The 27,175-nt window shown below is 53.2% G+C and overlaps 1 protein-coding gene across 1 annotated transcript; it reads left to right on the top strand.

The window, feature by feature from the left end:
* Nucleotides 1–8,766: 8,766 nt before the first annotated feature.
* Nucleotides 8,767–24,558, top strand: MNT (MAX network transcriptional repressor). The gene is made up of 6 exons (XM_037070185.1): nt 8,767–9,080; nt 14,630–15,191; nt 15,784–15,825; nt 15,960–16,071; nt 20,726–20,918; nt 21,092–24,558. Exons 1-6 carry the CDS (start codon nt 9,008–9,010, stop codon nt 21,853–21,855), a joined length of 1,746 nt encoding a protein of 581 aa, XP_036926080.1. The 5' UTR covers nt 8,767–9,007; the 3' UTR covers nt 21,856–24,558.
* The last annotated feature ends 2,617 nt before the right edge of the window (nt 24,559–27,175 follow it).

Genomic DNA, 27,175 nt, shown 5'->3' with positions numbered 1-27,175 from the left:
GCAGGGGATGCACGAGAAGCAACCATACATTGATGTTTCTTTCCTCTCTCCTTCCCTTCCCCTCTAAAAAGATAAATAAATAAAATATTTAAAAAAAATAAAGAGGTTTAGGTAGGATTGAGAGGGGAAGACAAAATCTGCTTTTGAGGGTAAAATGGGAGACCTTTCACAATAAAGACTTAAGATGGAAAATAGACCCACAGCAACATGTTAAAGTAGTTGAGATCAAGAATCGTGAGGCCCTTCCTCATAAAGCACAGGAGAACTTTTTCCCCTTTGACAAAGTAATACATTTTCATTGTAAGAACAAGTTCTTTGGCTTCATTTCCTGTACTCTTCTTAACTTGCCCTTGTCTTTTTTGTACCTCCCATTTATGCTTCTTATTCCCTGTACCTTTTCCCCCATTCTTCTTCCTCCCCCTCCCCACTAACCTTCCATGTGATCTCCAATTCTGGGATTCCGTTCCTGTTCTAGTTGTTTGCTTAGTTTGTTTTTGTTTTTGTTGTTTTTTAGGTTCAGTTGTTGATAGTTGTGAGTTTGTCGTCATTTTACTGTTCATATTTTTTAAATATTTATTTATCTTTAGAGGGGAAGGGAAGGAGAGAGGGAGAGAAACATCAGTGTATGGTCGCCTGTCGTGTGTCCCCCACTGGGAACTAGCCTGCAACCCAGGCATGTGCCCTGACAGGGAATCAAACCGTGATCCTGTGGTTCGCAGGCCTGCGCTCAATCCATTGAGCTACACCAGCCAGGGCTACTGTTCATATTTATCTTTTTCTTAGATAAGTTGCTTTAACATTTCATATAATAAGGGCTCGGTGATGAACTCCTTGAACTTGACCTTATCTGAGAAGCACTTTATCTGCCCTTCCATTCTAAATGACAGCTCTGCTGAATAGAGTAATCTTGGATGTAGGCTCTTGCCTTTCATGACTTGAAATACTTCTTCCTAGCCCCTTCTTACCTATAAGGTTTCTTTTGAGAAATCAGCTAAGATTCTATGGGGACTCCCTTGTAGGTAACTGTCTTCTTTTCTCTCACTTCTTTTAAGATTCTCTCTTTCTCTTTAATCTTGGGTAATGTAGTTATGATGTGCCTTGGTGTGTTCCTCCTTGGGTCCACCTTCTTTGGGACTCTCTGAGCTTCCTGGACTTCCTGGAAGTTTATTCCTTTGCCAGATTGGAGAAGTTCTCCATTATTTTTTTCAAAAACACTTTCAGTTTCTTGCTCTTCCTCTTCTCTTTGTGGCACCCCTATGCCAGATGTTGGAACATTTAAAGTTGTCCCAGAGCCTCTCCCTATTTTGTTGAATTCTTGTTTTTCATTGTTTCAGTTTAATGTTTATTTCTTCCTTTTGTTCCAAATTGTTGATTTGAGTCCCAGTTTTCTTTTCTTCACTGTTAGTTCTCTGTATAGTATTATTTATTTCACTTTCTCCTCTACTTTGCAACCATACTCAACCATTTCTGTGAGCATCCTGATTACCAGTGTTTTGAATTCTGTATCCACTAGGCTGGCTACTTCTTCATCACTTAGCTGTTTTTCTGGAGTTTTGATCTCTTCTTTCAGTTTGGCCACGTGTCTTCGTCTCAGTGCACCAGTCTGGATGAATATTTTTTCTTTAACTCCTTGGTTGTGACTTGCATACAGTTCAGTTTTCTGACAGTTCTTGTTTTTTGTTCTTAAATTTTTTGTCCTTTGGGTTGTGCAAGGAGGCAAAATGTATCTACTTACACCTCCATCTTGGCTGGAAGTCCCTATCTTAGTATTTTTATATGCATATATAATTTTAAACAGCAAATGTGGGATCATATTGTATATTACTCTTCCATAATCTTTTTCATTTAGCAATATATGATAACCTTTTTCTGATTATAAAATTATTCTGTATCAGAAAACTTGTGAAAATAAAAATTACCAGTAATCACCTGCCCAGACACAACCATTGTTTAATATTTTCGTATATTAACAACCCTCTTTGTCTTCACATGCCATATTATGAGCATTACTTCACTAACCCAGTTGTTCCTTGTTGAGAATTTAAGTTTGCTGGTTTTCACTTTTGTAAATAATGCTTTATTGAGTATCTCTATAAAAATGTTATTAGTTTAGTGTAAACTTACATAAGAATCACTGAAGCAGAAGATATGACTCTTTTAAAGGTTCTATATGTATGTTGCCAGTTCGCCTGTTAAAAACTTCTGGGCTAGTTTGCACTTCCGCAGGTGCCTGTTTTTACCACACCTTTGATAGCACTAGAAGTTTAATTTTGAGAAATCCTTTATCAATTTATTGTGATACTGATATGGTCAGACATTTTCATGTATTTATATGTACAACATAGAAATATGTTATACAACATATTTTGTGGTATATACAGAGTCTGGTATAAATAACACCCCTTTTAATTACAAAATCTTTTATTATAAAATCATAAGCATGTAATTCTTTAACACAACAATATCACACTCAAGCACACCATATGACATTTTAGGTGAAATGTTAAAATTAAAAGTATAAGTTATTACACCCATATTACTACCCTACCAAACACACTCAAGCGGGCATTACTTGTGCTGGACCCTGTATTATTTCATACATTGTTTTACAAATTTTAAATTACATTTGTGTTCATTTTTTATTTGCAAGTGTTCTTTCTGTTACTGAATTGCAAAGGCACATCTTGCCAATATTTTCCTGTGTTATTATTTATATGTTCCTTCTATTTATGGTGATCTTGTTTTGTTTTTACAGTTAAGGAATTTTTTGAGGGTTTGTGTAATCAAATTTGTCAGGTTGTTCCTTTACATTTTCTTTGTTTGCCTTTATGGGTAGATGCCTCCTTCACTACCCTTGGAGCAGAAAAAAATGTCTGCCCATATATTATTATGGTCTTTTTTGGCATTATTTTTTACATTTAACACTTGAATTGGTGTTGGTTTATGGTATGAGGTTTAAGGACCCTTGTTTAATGAGTTATCACAGAGTAATGCATCAGAGAGATGACTGATCACCTCTAGTACCACCATCTGAGGCATCTGGGTTGGGAGCAGGGACCTGAATAGATGAGGGTGGGAGGTATGTACTATTCCAGCCCCCAGCCTGGAAGTGGTGGGACGAGAGGCACAGACTGATGTGTTGCTCCTGGAGTGTCCTGAGTATCCTCAACACTGCCCAGTGTATACTCTCTCTCAATAGACCCTGGGGCCTTAGTAAGAATGTTGGTTGCAGGCCCTGGATCTAGGCAGTCCAGCCAATGACTGGCTCCTGCTCCTGGCCTTACATAGTCTTCTGAGAGGGTACCAGTTACAGCGCAGGTAGCAGATCTCCTGGGTTTTAAAGACTTGGTCCTGCAGCCTTGCTTTTCGGTATGAACTTAGATTGCTGGGGCAATAGAATAGACCTTAGGCCTTTCTGTAGGGCTGATTGTATTCCATCCCTTATGATCTGGAAGGGGCCTTCCCTTTCATCAACATTCCCCCACCTGCACTCATCCAGCCGGCTCTTGACTCCATTGTAAGACTTTACCTCTCTCTGCTAACTGCTCAGGCTCACTCCCATGACCTGAAATAATTTACTCCAAAGCCACATTCTCCCCCCTCCTGCTCCCCCGCCCACTCTTCCCCCCACAGAGGAATAAGTGAAACCCTCATCCTTCTCCTTGTGCCTTTCCACCCTTTACATCTTCCTCCTCCCTAAATCATCCATAGGCGCCATATCTCTAGCTACATAGAGTGGCTAGCCTCTCTGGTTTCTCAGAAAAGCTCATAGTGCGTGACTCCTCCCTTTTTGCTTTTGAACTGCTTTCTTTCCTTATTACTCAGTGTCCACACCCAGGGCGGTTGCCTGGATAAAAATCTGCCCCTTCTCCCAGTCACCTTTTTAGGCTAGCTCCGGGAGAAGAGAAGAATCTCTGTCCATCTACCTTGGCCCAGTTAGAAGCCCTTAGCTCTTCAGAGTGGCCGGCGGCAGTGTAGTACCCTCTGAGTCCTCTGATTTGTCTTCTCACTTATCTGCTAAGCTTGTTTATTGAGCACCACTAAGCAAAGGTAATGAGCATTCTTATCTTTAGCCAGGAAGGGAGAGGTTATCTCCCTGTCATCACTTATTTCTGTGAGGCCTTCGAGGACTCTGGACTCACTGACCCTGGCTGGGCTGTTCACACAATCAAAGGAGAACCAGGCCACTTCTCATTCCAGCTGACACTAAGCAGCTTTGTGACCTTGGATGAGAGGTTTATCTTGGAAGTTTGGACCAAGTGATCTCACTCTTCAGCTGTGACAACATGTGAGGCAGTGAAGAGGATAAAGTACCTGAATGGGAAGGTGGAACTTGATTGTACCTGTTTTGTAGGTTCAGGAGAGTCCTTTGACAACTGCCCAGGCAGAAGAAGGTAGGTAAAGACTTAGATGGAAACTGCCAGCTCTGCAGAGCCCGCTAAGTGAATGAGTGCCCCATAGGATACACCTCTATCAAAGTAATTAAAAATCTTGCTCTCCTTTCAAGGTGGGCTTACCAGGAATCAGGGTCAGTTGGCTAACCCAACCTTAAACCCACTTAACTTTTTCTTATCCCTTCTTACAAAAATATGATTACCTGGGAACCTAACCTTCTAAAAAACGAGTATCTCAGTACTCTTAATGGTCTTTGTGTAGTCCCATGATCTTGTGCTATCCAGCAGGGTGGTAGAGAGCAAAGCTAATCTTTTCCTAGGTATTGTATGGAGTAGAGTTCTGCTCTCTGACCTTTTTCCGCACTCTGGCTCACCAAAGGGTCACCTGACCTTGGCTACAAGGATACCCAGCCCAGTGCCTGAGATGTGTTATGCATAGTAAATATTTGTTAAAATAATGTTGTCTGGTATGTCCCTGGGTGTACTAGTTTCTGTTCCTTCCTCTACATCTTAAAGCTGATTTTCTTCTGGTTTTGTTTTAATTGTGATAAGTGAAAAACTTCCTAAAACCCCTTGCAGAATTTGAGACGTCAGGCCTGGAATGTTAAGACATCTCTGGGACCTGTCTATGGCCATACCACCCTGATTGCGCCTGATCTCAGAAGCTAAGTAGGGTTGGGCTTGGTTAGGACTTGGATGGGAGACATCTCTGTTATCTAATGTGAATACCTGTACTTTTGGCACCACACCTTTCTCCTGTCTCATTACTTACACTTTGTAGGGGTCAGGGAACTGATTTTCATAGCTCTTGGAGTTGTATATGTATGTTAAACTTTATTGGGGTGAATAGGCGGTGGAAGATAGTCCATTAGGGAATGCATATTAAAAAACTGAGGGACTTAATCTGGGCATTGGGGTGTACAGGACTAGAGGAAGAAGACTAAAAATAGAAATCTCATGAGAAAGTACAGTGATGGATGGCCACGGTGTCTTCCTGCCCCAAAAGTACTAAAGCACCTAGAAGCCATAAAGAGACTTCAAAACAACTCTTTGGAAATGGCTGGGCTTTGGATCATTCCCAAAATGTGCTAACCTTCCTGCTAAAACATCAGAAGGATTTCTTTTCCCCTTTCCTTGAATGAATACAATTGGCAGTGTCTATCCTAGTTCCACCCCTTTGGAACAGGAAGCTGAGGCTAAAATGTTAAATGGCCCTTCTGTTCATTCCCTTCTCCTTTTATTCCCCTCCCACTCCCTTTACAGAGATATCTGTCCATTCCCCAAGTGCAGGGACTATAGTAGATGAAAAATTCCGTTTGACCATTTTCAAGCTTCTGCAGGCCACAACAGGGCCAGAATAAACCACCTTTCTAAACCCTTGCTTTTGCCTAACATCCCCTGGCTGCTGTCCCCACATGACCCAAATAAACAGATGATCATGTGAAGCCAGTAAGGCTGTTTGTTTTAAATAGCAAGCATCTCCACTAAGCTCTAGAGCAGATGGGGTATTGGGGGCAAGGGAGAGGCTGGCATTTGAATCTCTTCACTTTTATCTCCTGCTTCCTCATCCCTGAAGGAAAAGGTGTCTTTAGAATATTACTTTTCAAAATGGTACCTAATGATAGAGCTGGTCCCTGATGAGAAGAATCAGGAAAATTGGACTTCAGCCTCTAGATGATACTTCAAGAGCTGTATGTGTGCAATGACTACCTGAAGGCAGAAGGGTACGCGGGTTGTGGCTCCCTGAGCATCACGGGGCACTGGGCAGAATGGTTCAGTGCTAACTCCAAACAAAATGAGAACTTTGTCAACATTATTTCAGGCCACTATTATATATACATTATATATACTGTTTACTCTCCCCCTACCACATACACCTATATAGGGCATTTAAATTTGCCATTTTCTTTGGTCATGAGGTCAGCCAAGCCCAACCACACTGGTAGCAGGTTGCAGACACCTTAGACCAGCAGGGGTGTCCAACCTGTGGCTCAGGATGACTATGAGTGTGGCCCAACACAAAATCTTAAGTTGACTTAAAACATGAAGTTTTTTGTGTGTATGCGTGACTATGTTTCACAAAGTAATGTGTGGCCCAAGACAATTCTTCCAATGTGGCCCAGAGATGCCAAAAGGTCGGACACCCCGCAAGAGCTTGAAGCAATGTCAAAACCAGTACAGATCTAACCCTTTCAGGAAAAGAGCATTCATCTATCCCCTCTAGAAGAACTGGGCTGTTCCTCTAATCCCCTGTTGCCTTCCAGCTTTATCATAAAATCAGTGGCACCCAGGCATTTTTTGTTTGTAATGGCCTCTCTTTGCTCAGGTGCAGATGCTGGGGCATTAACTGTAAAGGTCAGAGTCCTTTGTAAACTGGTCTGGCAAACAGCCCCCGTACTCCCATTCACTATGTTCTTGATTCCCAGGATCTCTGCAGATTTCCTTTCCCTAGGATGTACTGTGCCCTGAAAGGTAATGTGCAAAGCCCATAATGCGTCTGTACCAGTTTTCAATAGTCTAACACTCTGGTCCCCAAAATAGGAACCTGTTCCTCCAAGGCACAGTGGGGATGGGATGGATTAGCCAGGCGGTCAGCCACTGAGCCCTCCCCATAAAGGTTTGCTTTCTGTGAACCCAAATGGTGGTGTCCCAACTGTACTGGTTAGTAATGAAAGGAATCTTCGGCCCGGACCGAGGGGATCCCGGGCTTGCTGGTATTGGTACCGACCTGAACATAAATCAGGGTGCCCCAAGTCTGCCTTCAGCAAACCTGTATGCCACTGTAAACTACCAGGGGTTTCTGCAGCTTCCACCAAAGCAGAACAAGATTTTGGTGGTTGCCATCACAACTCCTTCCCGTGTGAGCAATTTGATGTTCCTCCAGGACCTTTTTCCTAATTGGGGACCATGCCCTAGAACTGTCCAAAAAAGGCATCCATGGGGTCACGAATAAATGCTCCGCCCTACAGAGCAACTGAAATACTGAGTAATCTTAGGCAAGTCCTTTCTAGTCTCTGGACCTGTCTCCTTATCTGCAAAAGGAGGATTTGAGCAAGCTGATCTAAAAGGTCTAACTTTCTGATTGCTCCCCCATGCGCCCCCAAACACTAGCGCCAGAAGCGGCGGTAAGGAATGTCAGCCAAGGGTCCCACTGCCCTCCCCGCGAGCGGGGTTGAAGTCTGACGAACAGGCCCCGCCCCCGTGCCCGTTCTGCTGCCCCTGTCTCCCAGCCACCCTGAGGGCAGGGCTTCCGCCCTCCACGTTGTTGTTCCCGATTTGGGCCACGCCCCCTTAGTCTGGGCTGTGGCTACCTCTCAACCTCCCCTGCCAGGTCCCAGAGTAAAGGGTGGCCTCTGGGATGGCACACTTCGATCCTCTACTCACATCAGACACGAGTGGACAAAGACAAGAGTTTGAGGGAAGGAGAGACTTTGTTTTAAAGAAAGGGTGGTGAAAAATCAACCCAGAGCACAACGGCGGAATTTCCCTCTCGGTGTCCCACCCTTATCTCAAACAGCAGCCCTCGAATGTGACCCTACTAAACACTGGCCCTTTAAAGAGAAGGCTGGCGGCCCGGGGTGTCCATGTGGAGCTGCTCCATGCCGTGTTGTCCTGCCCGCCCATTGGCCCAGGGCCCGGTGACGTCAGCTAATAGGATGCTAACGTACTGCGGGGGGAGGAATGGAGACAAAATGTGGAGTCGGATCGCCACTCCGCTCCCTCTGCCAGTTCTCGGTCGGCCTCTTGCTGTCAGCTCCGCCCAGGGGCGGATCCCGGAGGAATTGCGACAGCGGGTGGCTGCAGGAATTAGGTCACGTGTGGGTAGTGAGTGGAGACTCAGGGATCAGGCTGGTACCTACCATCCCAGTGTTTCCCTGACCAAGAATGTCCTTGTTTGAGCTAACTTAAGTGTTGACTTTTCCGTCCTTCCCTCCGGCAAGACAAATTTCGTCGTGAATGACCCAAACACACGGCCATTGCTCAACTTGTGAGATGCAATCGGGGCGGGGTGAGGCGGGAAAGCGGAAATGAAGGGCGCGAACCCCGCTCGAGCCTTTCCCACCCCCACCCAGACCACGTGTGCTCACGCCGTACTTGTAGTGGGCGGGGACAGCTCGCTCACGACCCCGCCCCTCCTTCCGTGAGACGCCACGGCCCTGTGGGTGGGGGCTCCGGTCCGGGCTTTGGCTGCGGCCCCGGTGTAGTAGCGGGGGTGGCGGCCGGGGGCAGCGCGGCTCCTTCCCTTGTTGTGTGTGTCGGTGCCTCCTCGCCATCTTGTTGCAAAGCCTTTTCTTGTCGGCGGGACTCCTGGGGGCCGCGGGGCGGGAGGCACTGGAAGGAAGGAAGAGAGGGAGGGGAAGAAGGGAGGCAGTGCCGCCTTTTTTTTTTGCAGCAAATTATTTTAAATTTGCAAATTATATTTTGCAAAATTTTGGGAGACATTGATTTTCCCCCCGGTGCTCCCTGTTCTTCCCTGCGGAGTGCGCTGCGCCGCCCAGCCCTGTCGCCCCCCGGAGGTGATCCCTCCCTCCTGCCAGCCCGCCAGCCTGTCCTGTGCCTGGCTCACGGGCCGCAGTCTTGGCCCCGGCGCGCCCCCGGCAGCTCTCGGCGCGATGAGCATAGAGACGCTACTGGAGGCGGCCCGCTTCCTGGAATGGCAAGCGCAGCAACAACAGAGAGCACGTGGTGAGCGGCCGGGCTGAGCCCCTGGGGCACTGGGAAGGGGGAGGCGAACGACCCCCGTCCCCAAACCTACGCCCAAACCGCAGGCTGAATCCCCTCCCGAGCGGCCCGCGAAACCAAGTAGCGCAAGGCTTCGCGCAAGAGCCGCCGCCCAGGGAGGGAGGAGTGTTGTGGGCAGTGAAATTAATTAATGACTTCATTAACATGCAGCGAAGGACCCGGCTTCTGTGAGCGCCACCGCAGCTGCCTGCCACCCCTTGTGCGCCTTTCGTGGGGGCTCCTTTCGCGTGGGTCAGTGGTGCCCTCCGTAGCTCTGAAAATGTGTGAGCCGGGGGTGGGGTGGGGTGAGCAATGGTTTGCGTGGGGGGGGGCAGACCCGCGTGTGCATGCGTGTGTGCACGGGGGATGTATGAGAGCCTCGAGGAGAGCGGATGATCGGATGTGCACACGGGCGAGTGTAGAGCGCACACGAGTGGGCGTGTGTGTAGCGGAGTGGGGGCTAGGAATTACTCTAGGCCGAGCAACTCCCCGGTTTCCCTGACCCTATTGGGAGGGTGAGAGGGGTGCTCCCGGCAGATCTACGCGCCACTTGGGGCGGAGGCGGCCTTTGCAGAATGAAATGACATCGCGTGTCTTATGATCCTGGCCAGCCCCGCCTGACCCCGCCTCCCAGAGCTTGGGCTAGGTCGCGCGTCAGGGGTTTGGGTGAGAGCAGTCTGATTGGGTGTTTGAAAAACGGCCTGCAGGTCGCTGAGGGCAGCCCCTGGTCCCCCCTTTTCTGCGCCCCACTTTAGCCGATGTGGAATGTGGCTTGTCTTCGCGTTCCATACCCGCTCTCGGCTGGAATGTTGCGTGTGTCTGCGTACCAAGCCCGTTGGTTACACCGGGTGGTGACGTGGACGAACCCCGCCCCCGACCACGTGCACTGGGGACACTCCCGCTAGGGATGGCTCGGCCCGGCCCCTTCTCCTTGCCTGGCGCTCAGCCGGGGGCGGGGCCTGGGCGGGGCTGGCCAGGGGCCTGGCGCCCGGCTGGGCTCTGGCTTTGGGCGCTGGGCATCTCTCTAGGCGAGCCTTTGCCCTGAGAAGGAGAAGCCGAGCTCACCTGTCAGTTCTCGCCTCAACCGCCTGTTTTTGATCATGGGGAGAGAGAAATCCGTAGAATTGCAAAGCAACAGGATATCTAGGGCTCACATTTTCCCACTGACCCCAAAACGTTCTCACCAGAACCTCCTGGCAAAATCCCTGACCACACTGTAAAATGAGCCGGGCTAAGAAGGGGCAAACTTAGGACCTCCCTCGACAGGTGAGAAGAAAGATTTCGTTCGGATGCTTCCTATCTCCACGCGCCCTTGTTAATGGTCCTCAGCTTCAGGGTGCTGCAGAAATAGAGACTGGAGTAAAGACCTCCGTTTTCCGGACTGCTGCCCAGGGCCTCGGGCCTGTATCAGTCCGTGTGTGTGCGCGCAGACAGTATCCGGGGACTCCTGCCCTCTCCGAACCTCCCCCTCCCAACCCTTCAGCCAGGTTGGTTGTGGTAGAGATTTCGCTTCGCCCTCCTTTCCTTTCTCTCTGCCTATTGTTGCTTCAGTGATGAGTCATGCAGGAGGTAGTAGTGTGTGTTGTGTGTGCGTGTGCGCGCGTGCGCGCGCGCCTGCAGCCGCTGCGGCCCGGTGGGGGGGAATAGCAGCAGGCCAAGAACGGGGGAGCAGCGGTCTGCTGACCTAGTTGGGTCCACTGGCCTCTCAAGGTCAAGAGTCGCTCGAAATATGTGAGACCAAGATGCTTGGGTTTCTCGAAATCGATGGGCTGAGACCTCATAGCACTGCCCCTCCCCCTTGGCTTTGGGGTCCAGAGCTGGGTCTTGAGGTGGATAGTGCTGGTAGTGACCAAGAACTCCTGCGTGCCCAGCGGCAGAGGGAGGAGCGTGCACAAGATTTTGGAAAGACTTAGTCAACTGCTGCCATCATCAACACAATGCAATTCAAGAATACCTGTTTTGTGCCCATTGGGTACCAGGCACTGTGCTTGAGGTGAACATGATTGACCCTAACCTTGTCCCAGGGAAACACTTAACCCTTATTTTACCTACAGTCTAGTTGGCCGTATGGGGAAAAGAAGACACCACCACCACCCTCGTTATGTGTCTGCCCTTTTCCAAAATAAGTTCACAGCTGACCAGTAAGAAGGACAGGGATGATATATGCAGCACAGTGAAGGAACCGGAGAATGGTTCTCTCCTACGCAGTTGCAGGGCCCTGCCCTCCCCCCCATGTGGTGAGAGCCAGGGGCAGGGAGCTGCATTGGGGCCTGTCACAGCCTGTTGGTGGGGCAGGGTTCTTAAGGATAGATGGATGCTGGAAAGGCAGATACACACTAAGAACTTGAGTATAGATGGCTAGATCTGGCCATGGGATTTCAGTCTCCAGAGTTCTTTTTTTTCTCTCTCTCTCTCTTATTCTTGAGGGTATGTCCTCTGACTGGGGAGGGGAAGAGTGGGAACCTGCTGACTGGAACTGCTATCCCAAGTTATGTACCTGATGAGCATCTCTGAACAGGGAGCCTCTTGTGCCTTTCCCCATTTTACCTAGAGCAGTCAGTTTGCTCACGTGGTGAACCTGAGGGTGTCTGTGCCTGTGAGAGAGAGCAGAGGGAAGGGCAAGGCCATCCTGGTGGTCAGCTGGAGTTTCTGGTCATTTCCAGCAGTCATGGAAGTGGCTCCATTGGGACCCTCTGCTGCCTTGATCAGGGGGAGCTGGCCAAGTGTCCACAGGCTTCTGACCTAAGGGGTACCCTGGGCTGCCTTATGTGCCAAGCTCCCTGTTAGCATGTAAAAGGAGAGAATGCCCCTGGAAATTTGGGGCCACCAGGTGTGGATGTCTCAGGCCCCAGCCCTGTGCTTGCTGGGCCCCTGGGCCACAGTGATGGGGGATGGCTAAAGGGAGCACAGTCCCTAGTACTCTCCACTGTGGCCCCTGGATCACTCCAGAGGGGTCATGCTAAATTCCCTGGGGTGGGGCTAGGGGTCGGGGGTGGGACAGAGCCCAGGGAAGGTACCAGAATATGTTTGTGCATAAGTGGGAGTTAGAAGGGAGTGTACCCATGGGTACAGCAGACCATTATTTTAAAGAGCCTAAACCCATATGCTCCTGAGGGACTGCCAGCTTGCTTTCCCCACTTGTCTTCCCCTCTGCAGGGCACTGGGAGGGCGAGGGTAGCTGCTGGGTTGGGATCGAGTCAGAGCTGCCAGAGAGGAAGCAGGAAGCTTTGGTGGGTGGGATCTGACTTGGGCCATGCCTGTTCTTCACCACCAGTTTTTCATGCTGATCCAGGTGTGATAGACTTTGCCTTTCACCTAGGTCCTTTTGACTCCTATGGGAGAAAGGGTAGGTGAGGAGGTTGCCATCTCCTGGATGAGCTTTGGAGTTGCTTTAAAATATGGGAATATGAGATTTGCCTTCACACTGAGTCCCCAGGGCACCAGTCCTTGGGGTTTGGGGCCCTGTCCCTCCCCCTGCTTATGGGAGACTGGAACATTTGACCCAAGGCCAATGAAAGTTTGGGTGCTGGCTCAAAGGAATGGAGGTGGGGACTTTGTTGGGCTCTGAGTTCCAGAGCCTTGTCTTAAGGGTGGAGAGGGGGAGATTCTGAGGGGGAAAGGAAGCAGACTAGGGATGTCCAAGGCTGGGCCTGAGAAGGGCTCCATGGCTGGAACTCAGCATTATATGCTGAGTTTCTTCCCATTATATTCTGTGGGAAGCTGGAGTGGGGAGCTGGTTTACTTTGGGGCTGTAACATAAGTCAGTACTGGCTGGAAAGGCATGGGAGAGCCAGGCCTCCCCTTACTGGAGTAGGCCTGCTCTGGCCTGGCAGCTCCCCTTCCTGAAGGGCAGGGGAGATACGGAAGGGGGGAAGAGGCCTGTGCTGACCTGTCCAGTCCCTGAGCTCTGGCTGCTGGGAAACCACTGAGTGCTTCCCCTCTCAGAGCATGTCCACATGTCTCCCTCTACTTCCTCCTTTGCCTACTCTGTGCAGGAGGGAGGGGTCCCAAGCAGGCCTGGCTTACTCAAGTTGTTGATTGACCAAAGGGCCCTGAGTTATCCAGTTTTCTTGGGGCCCCTGAGGCCAGCAGACTGGTGAGGGTTGATGCCCCCCTGCTGAGGGGGGCAATTGGGCAACCTCACCCTCAGCCCCATCCCTTGTTGGGTGGCCTGTTTGGGGCGTGTCCATGCTGTCAGCTGGGTTAGTCAGCAGTATGGCAAATCCAGGGCAGGAGGGAGGGCAAGCTGACCAGCCTGCTCCCTGGCCTGGGGGCTGCGGCTGCTCCCCAGGCCCCTGGCCTAGCCCTCTAGTCAGAGAAGCAGAATGGTGGGGCCCCCAAATTGGGCAGGGTGGCAGTAGAGTGGGGTCTCTGGAGCAGGAGAGGCCACTTCCTTCCCCTGTTCTTGGCCAGCTGCTGAGCAGGCCTCCCTTTCCTGCAGGGCTTTCTTTCAGCAGAGATGCTAGACCAGTGGTGCAGGGTTGCCCAAGCTCATTGCCTGGCTCAACCTCTATTAAAGCGTATGGCCTCCCTTTCTGCCTGTCTTCTACCTTTTTAGTTTGTGCTGCGGGGGAGCGGGGGGGGGGGGCGTCGGTGAGGGGTAGGGGGGGATGAGTCCTTGCATGACAAAGGGCAGAGAAGGACCAAGTATGTTTTATGTGGTCCCTGAGGAAAACAGCCTAGGAGTCCTGGGCCTAGTTCCCTCACATGTGAGCTGAAGGCGACACCCCACCCTACCTGTGGTGAGGGGCTCTTGTTAGGAGCCAGGTGTGTGTATAGACACCTAGTGAGTACATGGTGGCATAGTAAGTACCAAGCATCCACCCTGTGTCAAAGAGATAAGGCTGGGGCTACCCATTTTACCTATGACTTGCTGTGTGACCCTCAACAAATCATTTAGCCTCTCTGAGCTCATTTATCTCAATCTGTGAAGTGAAGGTACTGCCTGCCTTCAGAAGGTAGTTGGTAAATATTGTTGTTGAAGGTCTTGCTCAGAGGCTATCATCTGTCCATCGTGGACTGGCATCTGCCCACCTCATCTGTCACCCTTTTACTCCTGACCCCTGCTCGTCAGCTGCCTCACCCTTTAACCTTCAGGTGACTAGGCATCCATCGTCCATCCTAAGTGACAGCTCCCATTCCACCAAGGCCTGTGTGTGCTCTTCTAGCCTGCATTGTTATCCTGTTACTTGTCTCCCCCCCCCCCCCCCCCCCCCCCCCCCCCCCCCCCCCCCCCCCCCGCCCCCCCCCCCCCCCCCCCCGCCCTTCAGGCCTTAACCTCCCCAAAGGCAGGGACTGGGTTTCTTTCAATTGTTCACTGCTGTGCCTCCACCACTTAGCCCAGAGCCTAGCTGGGTGTGGATGGGTATTTGTGGCATCTCAGTCTGAGCAGAGGTGTCACTGAGCCCTGACTCGGACAAGGTGAGAGGATGGGTTATGGTCAGAGGACAGGTAAACGGGAGGCCCAGGGCTCTTGGCCATGCTGTGACATCCCTTGTGTTCTCTCTGTGTAGAGGAGCAGGAACGGCTTCGCTTGGAGCGGGAGCAGGAGCAGAAGAAGGCCAGCAGTCTGGCCAGGCTGGCCCATGCCCTGCCTGTGGAGGAACCCCGCATTGAGGCACCACCCCTGCCTCTGTCACCACCAGCACCCCCACCAGCACCCCCACCATCACTTGCTACCCCAACCCCACTGACCGTCATTCCTATTCCAGTAGTGACCAACTCCCCTCAGACTCTTCCCCCACCCCCACCACTGCCCCCTGCAGCCCAGCCTCTGCCCCTGGCACCTCGCCAGCCAGCCCTGGTTAGCACCCCTGGACTCAGCATCAAGGAGTCTGCTCCCCTGCCCACCAGGCCACAGGTGCCCACCCCTACTCCCCTACTGCCAGACTCCAAGCCCACCAGCAGCCCCAAGCCCTTGCAGCCCCTCCCTACACCAATCCTGACCATAGCACCACACCCTGGAGTCCAGCCCCAGCTGGCTTCCCAGCAGCCACCCCCACCTACTCTTGGGACCCTGAAGTTGGCATCAGCTGAAGAAGTCAAATCCAGTGAACAGAAGAAGAGGCCTGGGGGGTGAGTGACGTGTGGCAGAGTTGAGGCTGGTGGGATGGAGAGAACTGCCCACCCCCTGGGCTGTTTGTGCAAGAGGAAGTATTCTCCCAAACTAGCCCTTTGGAATCATGCCCTCTCTGCCTCTCCTACCCAAAAGCACCCTCCTTTGTTTGGACATTCTCACTGTGCCCATGCCCATTCTCATCCCAGGAGTGGGGAATGGCTATTGCCCTCTGTTCTCAGGCTTCTGTGTTCTCTAATCCTCTCCAAGGCTGGGGCTGTTAGCATTTGTAGGCCTTTAGAAAGAGGGTGGTATTATGGGCCTCTTGGTTGAGAGGTCTGGGGTCTACCTTCTGAGTCGCTTTCTTCTGAGTCGGAGGAGCCCTTCTGTCTCAGAGGTGGAGAGGTGGAATGGAGGATTAAAGAGCTTGTAAATTATGAGCATATATGTGCCCTCCAGGGGGTGACTGCACCAGGGCACGGGCGAACATATCCCTTTGCTGCTTTTATAAAGGCGAGAACAAAATGCCTGTGGCACTTGGGGGAATGGAGGAGGGGGCAGGAAAGCCGCCTAATCTGGCCTTTCTGAGCCTCCTGTCTGTCTGGGTTGCAGGATCGGAACCAGAGAAGTCCACAACAAGTTGGAGAAGAACAGGTGTGTGTGCGCGTGATCTGGTTCTACCCTTGGTCCCCTAAGCTCTCCCGGGGCTTTCCCGCCCCTCCCCCACCACGCCCCCCCCCTTCCTCCTGGCGCTCCCTGACCAGCGATTCTCGACCTCCTCTCCTCAGGAGGGCCCATCTGAAGGAATGCTTTGAGACCCTGAAGCGCAATATCCCCAACGTGGACGACAAGAAAACATCGAATCTGAGTGTGCTGCGGACCGCGCTGCGGTATATCCAGGTATGGGGGAGGGAGGCCCAGCCGAAAGGAGGCAGGCGGTGGCGACGGCTGCAGCAGGCAGAGCCAGCTTCCTCCCCACTCCCTCTGCCCTCCGCCCTTCGCCGTGGCCCCGCCCGACTCCACGCGGGCGCTGAGCACATGGCCGGCTGACGTCAGCGGGGCTCCCCGCCCGGGAAGGGGCGGGAGAACGCGTGCGCAGGGAGGGCGGTGTCAGAGTTTCTCTCGGCTACCGTCCCCCGCGGGGTGGCTCCAAGGAGCCCTGCCAACTGTAGGGCCCAGCAGCTCTGTTGTCAGACCCAGTACTCGTCCCTGTTCTACCACCTGGCGCTGTTAGTGCACCACGGGTGAAAAGGGCATTGAGCGGCCCTGCGCCTCCACCCCACCCAGGGGTGGAAACCAGATCAGCGGAGGCTCGTGGGTGGGTGGGGTCTCCTGGGCGTGGCTTTTTCCACCACTTGGCGGCGAGCCGTTAGAAGCCCCCCCCCCCCGCTTTCACCCCANCCCCCCCCCCCCCCCCCCCCCGCTTTCACCCCAGAAGGATTAAGATCTCTCCAGTTTATTTAGGTGCCACGACCTCTTAACCTGGGAGTTGGGAAATTGCGGCGGTCTGACTCGGTGACAAATAGACCCTACGACACTGAACCTTTAAATATTACGCTCTCCTTCCGTCTTTCCCAGGGGCCTTCCTGGACACTGCAGTATCGTGGGTGGGGGTGCGCCCGCCAGATAAGACTGTTGTTGCCATGACGGCCTGAGTTTCGGTTTCCCTGGAAACCGGCCGAAGGTTCCGCTTGCCGGGAAGGAGACAGTGGGGGTGGGGCGGGCTGCCACGCACGGCTGCAGCGGAGAACAAGTGGGAAGAGAGCCGTTGGGAGAGTGGGAGGGGCCTAGGGCTCCCAGCCCGCGCATGGCGGGGGCGGAGGAGCCCCGGGTCTCCCTGTCGGCGCGCTTGAGAAGCTTGGGGGCTGGGGCGGTGAGCCGCGGCGGGCGCCACCCCTCCCCCGGCCTAGATTGTGGGGTCACAGCCCGGAGGTAACCGCTGCCTGACTCGTCGAAGGGCGGAGCACTGCTTTGCGACTGCTCCCAGCCGGCTGCCTCCAGTAAAGATTCACCCTCCCCCCCGCCCCGCCCTCGGGCAGAGGGGGCGGAGCTGGGGCTGCCGATTGGTGGTGCTGGGGGGAGGCGGGGTCCCTGAGCGCGCGGAGGGAGGGTGCGGCCCGCAGGAGTGACGCAGCAAAGCCGGGTCCGCGTGGGTGCGCGCGTGTCCCTGGAGGGGCGGGGCGCCGCACAGTCTGCGTGTGGAAAGAAGGGGAGAGGCTTGGCCGTGGGCTTAGGACCGTATTGGGAGGGTTAATTCTGGGATGTTTTTGCGGAATTTGGGCTTTAGTGTAAGTTATTTGTCTTTCAGTGATATGGCCTGGAAGCAAATCCCTATCCAAATGATGTGACATTTCTGTGAATATCAGTTTCCTCTTCTGTATTACAGTGATGCTAAATAGGGGAAAAAAGGTACCTTCATCATGGAATGTTAGGAGTATTAGCCTTCTATAAAGATTAACTCAGTACTTAGAAATAGGAAGTTTCTGGGTATAGGCACATAACTTAGGAAGGGAAATTTTGCTTGCATGATGTATGGGGTTGAAAATAAAAGTGTGGCCCTGGCTGGGCCGTTCAGTGGATTGAGCACGGGCCTAGGAACCAAAGTGTCGCCAGTTGGATTCCTGGTCTGAAAGTTGGGGGTGTGCGACAGGCAACTACACATTACTGTTTCTCTCCATCTCTTCTTCCCTTGCCCTCTCTCTAAAAATAAACAAATAAATAAATCTTTAAAAAAGAAAAAAGTGTGTGTCTCTGTCCTCATAGGTTCGGTTTTGTGGTAGATTATAAACAAACAGGATTGTCCTGAAGGCATAAAAGGGACAGAATGCAGCATTTGTTTTGGTCATCCAAATGCTGAGGTCACAGCATTTGAGCTGAGACCTGAAGGTCTCAGGGTGACCTAGGCAGAGTAGAGGGCAGGCATCAACAGAGGCCAAAGTTTCTCCTGCAGGAGGGAGCAGGGTGTGTGTTTTTGAGTAAAAGATGGTCAGGGTGGTTGCCATGAAGAGATGGGGGTGCTGCAGAGCACTAGATGGGAGTCAAAAGGAAGTGCTGGAGGGACCACGCAGACCGAGGGCCTTGGGTGTGTGCCCAGGCAGTACGCTGCAGGAAGACTGTAGCCCTCAGCCAGACCCAGAGTGGCTTAGGGGATGGTGAAGGATTTGAAGAAAGCCACGGTTAAGTGGACAGAGATAGGAAGGAAAATAGTTAGGTACCAAACCACACATTTCCTTAGAAAGGGAATGGATTTAAAATGAAGCAATGTGGATTAAAGTTAGACGCTGGGAAATCTTTCCAGGTGCCCCAGGTTTGTGGAGAACTGGGCTAGGTAAGTAGAGGAAGTTTGGGCCACTGACGTTCTCCTTCCCTGAGCCAGAAGTCTACCTGCTCAGCTAGCTAGCAGGTGAGTTCAGGATGGCCACTACTAGTGATGGCCACTCCAGCAGCCAGGCTGGAGTGCAGGTTGACTTACCACAGGCCCTGTCATTGATGTGGCCTCATCTGATGTCATGTCTAGCCCTGGCCTCTTGGGTTGAGAAGCCAGACAGGTACGTGTGGGTAAGGGGAGGGATATTTCTGGCAGAAATATGAGGAGAAGCAGATTAATCTCAAAGATGGTGGGGGGGGTGTGGCCTGGGAGTGGCAGCAGAGATGTAAAGCTCCCAGGTTTCAGACTACTACAGAACAAGGCTGTGTCTGGGGGTTGTGTTGCAGGCACTGACGATGTGAGGTACCTCTTACTGGTGAGGTCAGAAATGTAAGGAGTTAGGGTCCATAGGAGGAAATGTGGGGAAGTTGGGCTTCGTTGGTGTGTGGAATTGAAGGCACTGTAGAGCCCAAGATAGGCAGTGAACAATCAGGAGGGACTGCAGCAGAACTGCCCATGAAGTATTTTGTGATAGGAGCCATTGTCTGATAAAATATGACCTGTTGCATTAAATGCTCAGGGATGTGGTGGAGGTCAGGAGGATGTATAGGTAAGGGCACGGGGTAGGGAAGGACAGTGGAGGAGGTGTGCGCCCGAGTGCGGTCTTGGAGCATGAGCTAGTAAGACTGAGAGTGGTGAGATGGGAGGGTCTGTGTGTGAGCAGCTGGGTATGTGGTGTTGGAAGAGGCACATAAGATAGCAGGTAAATTTGGTATAATATGAAGAGCCAGTGGGCTGTGCACCTGGCTCTTACCAGCAGATCTTTGGAGGCCAGAAGTTCAGGAGCATCGCAGGTCAGAGACCCAGGAGGCAGCCAGGCTGGATTGCCGGTGTCATCTGGTTGACCCAGCAGTCATGTCATGCCTGGACCAAGGAGAAGACTGCAACAGGGTGGCCTGTGGAACTTAGGTAGTTTTAATAGTGTCAAAATCAGAAGGTCATGGAGGACAGGTGAGACTTTGGGAGTGGAATGAAGCTGAGAAATAGGATGTGAGCTGGCATCTTGGAGCTGCTATTAAGCCCCATGTGAAGGGAAGCCAGAGGCACTTCTGATGGGGGAGTAGTGCCACAGTTGGGGAGGTGTGGCTTCCAGCCCTGAGGTGACGGGTCAATCTTAGGGGCCAGGTGACCTGTGAGAACCTGAAGGAGAGATAGCATGGTATGTAAAGGAGCTCCCCGTGGTGTTCTTAGTGAAGTGGATGGCACCAGCTCTTTGGGGGTAGAATCGACATGGAACCTGCAGTGAAAGACAGAAGCGTCTCCAGGGGCCTTCAGCCAAGCCAGTGGTGCTGTCCAGCACTTGAAGAGCTGTTTCTCATTGATCACCGCAACTCAGGGAATGGCGTGAAAGGAGGAGCACACTCCAGGGCTTGGGGTTGTCCAGCAGCTTGGACAGTCTGGAGGCTGGGGGCCGTGTGGAAGTAAAGGCTCTGGGGAGGTGTCACAGGTGGGCATTTCAGGGAGTAACACAGGAGATTGGGACAGGAGGTGCAGAGCCAGCAGCTGCTGGGGGCCAGGTGGAGGCAGTTCAAGGAGATGAAATGGCGGGGCCTGGGGGGTTACAAAGGCTCATGGGTCATCCTCAAGGGTGCTGAAGTTAAGGAGACTAGTGAATGATAAGGTGGACAGAAGGGCTGAATCATTTGGTTGTTTGGGGAATGGGTTCCCAAGAGGGTAGCTTGTGGCATTAGTGAGTGACATGGGGGCATCATGAGTGGTGATGTATAAGTCTTGGGCAATGTCTGAGGAATCTGTTAAACCTTCTGTGGTTGGCAGAATGAAGGGAGGTGCTGCTAGGAGGGTGGATGGGGCAAGAGAGCAAAACCCCTCAGGACAGAGTTGATGTGGAGAAGGGGGAGTCACTGGCCTGGATCTGCACTTTATTTCAATGGCATCTTTTTGGAGAGCCCACATTTCCTGGGACACTGGGCCCCACTGGGCACAGCCATGGCCCAGGAGGCTGGTATGGTCTCCAGCAGCCCCCATCAGCCTGAGTCCCCTGGTCACTGCAGACTGCCCTTGTGGACCAGGTGCTTTGGAAGCAAGGGTCGCTGTGGGGGTGTCTGAAGTAGTGCGGGCCCTGAGGTCTCTGCTCAGTGTCCTGCTTTTCCTCGCCCTGCTCTCCAGTCCTTGAAGAGGAAGGAGAAGGAATACGAGCATGAGATGGAGCGGCTAGCACGGGAGAAGATTGCCACACAGCAGCGGTTGGCAGAGCTCAAACACGAGCTGAGCCAGTGGATGGATGTGCTAGAGATTGACCGTGTACTCCGGCAGACGGGCCAACCCGAGGACGACCAGGCTTCCACCTCTACTGCCTCTGGTGAGCTCCACCCCTCAACTGCCAGGCTTCCTGGCCAGGCCTCTGCCCACTGGAAAAGATGTTACCCACTGGGAATATGTCCCATATTTCCCAGACCCCCAGGGGTGTCTGATTCTCCAGCCTTTTGTTCCCAAGCCCTTCTGACCTATCCCTGTCCTCGTGTCCCCCCACAGAGGGTGAGGACAACATAGACGAGGATATGGAAGAGGACCAGGCTGGTCTGGGTCTACCTAAGCTGAGCCATCGCCCCCACGTGGAGCTGCCGAAGCCACCACCCAGCACCGCCCCTGCCCCTGCGCCTCTGCCTCCCCACCCACACCCCCACTCCCAGCCTGTGGCTTTGTCTCCTGCCCACCTCCCTGGGCAGCAACCTCTGCCACAGCAGAAGACACCTCTGCCAGCCCCTCCCCCCCCACCAGCTGCCCCCACCCAGACACTGGTGCCTGCTCAGGCCCACTTGGTGGCTGCGGCGGGTGGGAGCTCCACAGTCATCTCCCACACCGCCACGACCCACGCCTCAGTCATCCAGACTGTGAACCACGTTCTCCAGGGGCCGGGCGGCAAGCACATAGCGCACATTGCCCCCTCAGCCCCCAGCCCTGCTGTGCAGCTGGCACCTGCCACACCCCCAATTGGCCACATCACAGTGCACCCTGCCACCCTTAACCACGTAGCCCACCTTGGCTCCCAGCTTCCCCTGTACCCACAGCCTGTGGCAGTGAGCCAGCCCGTGGCGGTGAGCCACATCGCCCACACCCTCTCGCACCAGCAAGTGAATGGCACTGCTGGGCTGGGCACCCCCCCGACCGTTATGGCCAAGCCTGCCGTAGGGGCTCAGGTGGTGCACCACCCCCAGCTGGTGGGCCAGACAGTGCTCAACCCTGTAACCATGGTCACCATGCCCTCCTTTCCCGTGGGCACGCTCAAGCTGGCTTGAGGGTGAGGCCACGCAAGAGACCCCCCCAGTGGGGGCATGGAGAGGGACCTGTCCCCATACTCTCCCACCAGCTCCACACATTCCAGCCAGGCCCATCCCATACACCCCCACTCCCAGGCCTCCTAGGGGAAGGGGGTGCAGAGACTCTGAGCCAGAGGAGGGAGGGGCCATCCCAGGGAGCTGGGCATAGGGTAGCGGTCAGCCCACTGCTCAAGGACTTGATAAAGTGGTGAGACGCACTCTGGTGGACATGCTGCCTGTTGGCCTGGTGCCAGTCCTGCCTTCCCGTCCTGTCCCCTGAAACCAGTCCCATGTGGGCGTCCTGTTCTCCAACTTCTCCCTCACCGCCATCCTGTGCTGCTGCTATTGCTTGTCTGGTGATGTGGCGAGAGTCCGGGCCCTCCCCTCCGGAGCCTCAGCCTTCCCTTCCCAGGCCTTTGGAGAGGAGAGGTGGGGCAGGCTGAACTGAGGCAACTTGGCCCAGAAAGTTGGGGCCCACTGTGGGCCCTGCTCTGAGTACAGGTGACAGGTCCTAGGAAGTGGCTGGTCTGGAGTCCTGCCCAATCAGGTGGGAGCCCCAGGCCAGGGCTCTCCTACCCAGTTGCAGTCACTGTGATTTCTTACAGCAGAAACTTATTTAAGATGGTTCTCTACCAACAGTAAACCAAACCCAAGCTGCTGCCAAGCTTCTAAGCCTCTCAACCCTTACTGGGCTCCTGACCTCTAAAGGGCAGGCTGAGGGAGGGGTGGGAGAGGAAGGGCTTGGCCGAACCCATGGTTCACCCCACCCCACCTCCCAGCCTGGGTCTGGACTGAGCTGCTCTGGAGCCCTGTTGCCACCCCTGTGGGGCTTTGGGCTTCAGAAGGCGTGCATCTCCCTGATTCCCAGGCCTCTGCTCAGTGCTCTCACTCCCCCAAAGGATGGGTGTTTGGGGTGCCACCTGGGACACGTGGACCAGCCACCAGTCTGGGTTCCAGGAGCCTGAAGCCACACTGTTGAGACAATCAGGAAGTTCAAACCCAGCCCTTTCCCAGATAGGCCCTGGGCACCTGGAAAAAGGGGGCAGGGCCACACTCGCAGGGCTGCTGCAGCTGTCCCAGCTCCTGTGTCTCTGGCGTCATCTTTTTGCTGTGAACGTCCCCCTTTCTCCAGTGGGCTTCATTGAGTGTGCCCTCTCTAAGGGGGCTGCCATGTGCCACTGCCTTCCTCTGAGGAAAGGTCTGTCCTGGGCCAAGGCCAGGGGAACAGGCAGTAGAAGATGCTGCTTTCCCTGCCTCTGCCTTGGCAGACTGGCTTCTCTTTGTGGGCATTTATTACAGGTGGCCTTGTGTCAGACACACACCATGCACACTTGGCTCCCCACCTGGACACTCACCAATGGCCTTTCCGTGTAGGCAGAGGAAGAGTGTCCCTGGGTGTGAAGTTTGCACTGACGGGTTGGGGCGGGGAGTGGCGGTCAGTGCTGGGGCCCAGGATCCTCCAGAGGAGCCCCAGCAGAGGTCTTGAGTAGATTTCTATGTCTAAGAACAGCCTTTCAGTTCCTTCTTGGTCCTGGGGACCTTCCAGGGGGCTTGGCCTCTCATTTCTCTCCAGGTGGGGGAAGGGAAGGCTTCTCGGACCCCTTAGAGGCCTCCTGGAGGGAGCTGCACGTAGCCTCCGGCTTCACAGGCTCGCTGCCTCCCTGCACCTGGAGCCACCACCCCCACCCTGATGGTCTGGAGAGCCTCTTCCCCGCAATGACAGTGGGAAGAAGGGAGGGCAGGCCTGGCACCCCGGGAACAGGTAGAGGCACTGGGGAAGCGCCTCTGCTCTGCTCATCTCCCCGCGTCGTGAGGCCGGTCCAGAGTTAGAACGTTTGTCAGCCAGTCTCCCCCCCGGGCCGCACAGATACCTCATCCGCCCGCTGCCCGTGCCCCTCTCCGCCCCCAGCAGTGGGGGCTCGGAATCTAGTGCCGAATGACTCTGTCCAGATTGGTGACGATGGGTGTTGTTGCTGTTGTTTTCGTTTGTGAATGCTGTGACGCTGTGTGCCCGAGAGGGCAGCCACCGCCCAGCCCTTTGGGCACTCCCCCCTCTGAGAGCTATCAGGACCTTGTCTATCCTCACCCTGTGGGACCGCCTGCCCCGCCCCTCCCCCCAGCCCTTCCAGCCTGGGGGACGCGCGTGCGGGCGCGCGCACGCGCACACACACATCTTACCTCTCATGCGTGTTTTACTTTTTGATGTTCTGAGTGGCTCACTGGCTGGGAGTCTTTACCTCGGGGAGAGGGGGAGGTTGGTTCCTTGGGGGGCCAAAGAAGGGCAGGGATGCCTGGAGGGAATGGCGGGGTCACCGGAACCCCTGCTCTCTAGGAACAGCTGCTTCTCCCCCATCCCAAGGTCCCACCCCCAACCCCCAAAGAGGTGGCCCTTGTTTACAGTGAGGACTCGGTCACTGTGTCTCCGTTTCCTGAAATATAAATTGTAGTGACCCCAGACTGTAGAGATTTTTATGTGTTTGGATACATCTGCTGTGTGGGAAAAAAAAAAAACTACAAAAACCCTACTTTTGTACATATTGTATTTTTACTATTGAACTGTATTCTAGTGGCTGTTCATGCTCCAAGACTTTAGGTGTTGAGACATGAATACTATCCATGTAATAAGCACTTGCCTGGAATAAAATATAAAATTGAAATAAACTTGCACTGAAACCTGAAATGGAGCTGCCAGCCTGCAACATCTGGGTCCTTTTGCTGAGAAAGAAACTCAGGGACCTCCAGCCACAGGCTGCAGGTTCTCTCCCTGTTGGCCTCTGAGGGATGAGCAGCTCCCATGCTGGTCAATTACAGGAAAAGATTAGGGCCCTTTAATGTTCATGTCAGTGCCACATCTTCAACGAGCTCTGAGAACTACAGTTCTGGTCGTCCCTGTGCTTTTGCAATACTTCCTCTAACCACTTTTACAAACACTATCTTGTTTTATCTTCTAACACAGTGAAGTAAATAAGCCAAGAACTAGCCTCATTCTGGCAGAAAAGGAAACAGGTTTGAGACCAGCCACGTGACTTGTTACAGTCACAATTGTGTAGCTTGTCTGACCTCTCAACAGTGCAGACTTCTCCCTGAGCTTGTGTCTTCCTGCCTTGGGGCCTGTTGTGGAACTGGAGGATCTTGAACTCAAGAAGGTTCCAATGGGAAAGGTGGAGGGTCTGTTCACAGAAGGTGAGAAACCCGAGAAGAGATGTGTTCGTGGGGGAGAGGTTAGGATAAGTTAACTGAGGAGTCCATAAAGCAGTTCTTTCAGGGAGAGGAACAAGAAGAGGAAGAGGTCAAAGGCATGTTCTAAGCTGGGCCTGCAAACCAGGTTCTGGAAAGCCTTTGTTCCTGTAACTACATCTCTCCCCAGTTTGGGGTAAACCAGCCCTTTGGGCAGGCTGTCTTGGGAATAAGTGGGGAGGTGAGAGCAATCAGCCAGGCCTAGCCATAGAGCAGGCGGGTGCCTCATCCTGCCTGCCTTTCTTTTTTTTTTTAAGATTTTATTTATCCCTAGAGGGGAAAGGAAGGAGAGAAGGAGAAAAATATCAATGTATGGTTGCCTCTCGTGTGTCCTCTGATGGGAGCTGGCCTGCAACCCAGGCATGTGCCCTGACTGGGAATCGAACCGCGATTGTGTGATTCGCAGGCCCACGCTCAATCCACTGAGCTACACCAGTCAGGGCCTCATCCTACCTCTCTTAAATCCCAACACACCTGCTCCGCTCCCAGCCATAGGCTAGGAACTGAATCAGCTTCTCTTCCTGGGGTGGATCTGGGGGTGTCATCCTTGGGGAAGGGAGTGGTGGCTACTAATGTCTTGGGGTTCTATTCTTTGAAAAAAGCCAGCTTCAAAAGACCAGACCCAGTGACCCCCAACTGGCCCCCAATCCCGTCAGCCCCTTTCACTTGTGAGATGCTGGCTCCCTCTGCTGGTAGTTTTGGGGAGAGATGCGTGCCTTCAATTAAAGGGAGGCCAACATGCCTGCCATTAGGCTTACTTACTTTCCTTAATATTTCCTGAGTGCTCGCTGAGCTCAGTGTCAGACACTGTTCAGGGCACTGGGGACAAACTGCTTCTGGCAGTGACGGCCCAGTATCATCTGAGAGCTATCACTATATTGTAAGAATAGGCAGAAATTCCCCACTGCACTCAGGACAGACCCCACCAGCCCCAGCTCAGCCGCAGCTGCAAGAGAGGGGCCTGTTGCCAGGGCATTGGGAAGCAAAAAATCCCAAGAAAGAATCCACCTGCCAGCTGTGCTCTGTGAGAGAGGGAGACTTACTTCCAGAATTAGAGGGGTCCCCGAGATGTTTGTAGTGCTGTCCTCACACTTCCTGCTCCTCCTATTCACACATTACCTTCAGCTGCCCCATCATTTTGGGATTACCTCTGGTCCCAGAAGACCATTTGTGGCCAGAACTTCTGGGTGAGTGTGTGAAGGAACCAGTCCACTTCCAGGCTAATATATCAGGGGCCTTTGGTGAACTTTCAGGTGGAGTCACAGCAGAAGAAATTCTGATTCTCCAGGCAACAGGATCAGTTTTGGGGTGGGGGTGAGGTGAGGGCAATGTTCCCTTGAGAGCCATGTAAGTTCCCCTGGCCCCAGAGCTCCCTGTGTCAAGTTTTCTCACCTGGGCAGGTAGGAGTGAGTTGGCAACAGGCCCTAATGCTCCCAAAGTCAGTACCTTCTAGATCAGACCATGTTCTGGTAATGGGAGCCCTCTACCTGGGACCATGGGTGATGGGCAGCAGTCCTGTGGAGTGGGGGAAGGAGAGCAGGAACCTGCAATTTGGCCCTTTCCAGGCCTCAGCAGGTTTGAGCCCTCTTGATGCCACCCTCCTCCGGGGCCTCCAGTCTGAAGCAGGTATCCCAGAGACAGTGTTCAGTGGGCAGGAGCCAAGGCCAGCAGGGCAGGGTCCTTCCCCACTGGCTGGAGGGGCAGGGTGGCTTTTGCAGATTCCCAGTCAAGCTCCAGCTTATCACTGTAGCTGTTCAGGAGGGCAGGCCAGGGAAGCGGTGGGACAGGGGCCTATGGTAATCCACGGGCTGCGGGGGCCATTGCTCAGTCTGAGACAGGACTGCTGGCCGTAAGGGTTCTCTCCACACCTGGAGTCTGCTTGTCATCCCCACTTCCACCAGCCTATAGCTGAGGTCCCTCTCTCTTAAAAAGTCTGCTTCTCTTCTCGCCATCCTTGCCTTGTGGGGTTGGCCTTTGCCGCTCCGTTGTGGAGACTATAGAATTCCCCAGCACACAGCCACTAGCTGTCCTGCGCCAGCACACAAGCAGCCAGAGCCTCGAG

The sequence above is a fragment of the Sturnira hondurensis genome, unplaced genomic scaffold (assembly GCF_014824575.4).
Source record: "Sturnira hondurensis isolate 20B ecotype Veracruz unplaced genomic scaffold, ASM1482457v3 Scaffold0018728, whole genome shotgun sequence".
Lineage (NCBI taxonomy): Eukaryota > Metazoa > Chordata > Mammalia > Chiroptera > Phyllostomidae > Sturnira > Sturnira hondurensis.
The sequence above is the reverse complement of the archived record's forward strand: the minus strand, read 5'-3'. Positions and strand labels throughout refer to the sequence as shown.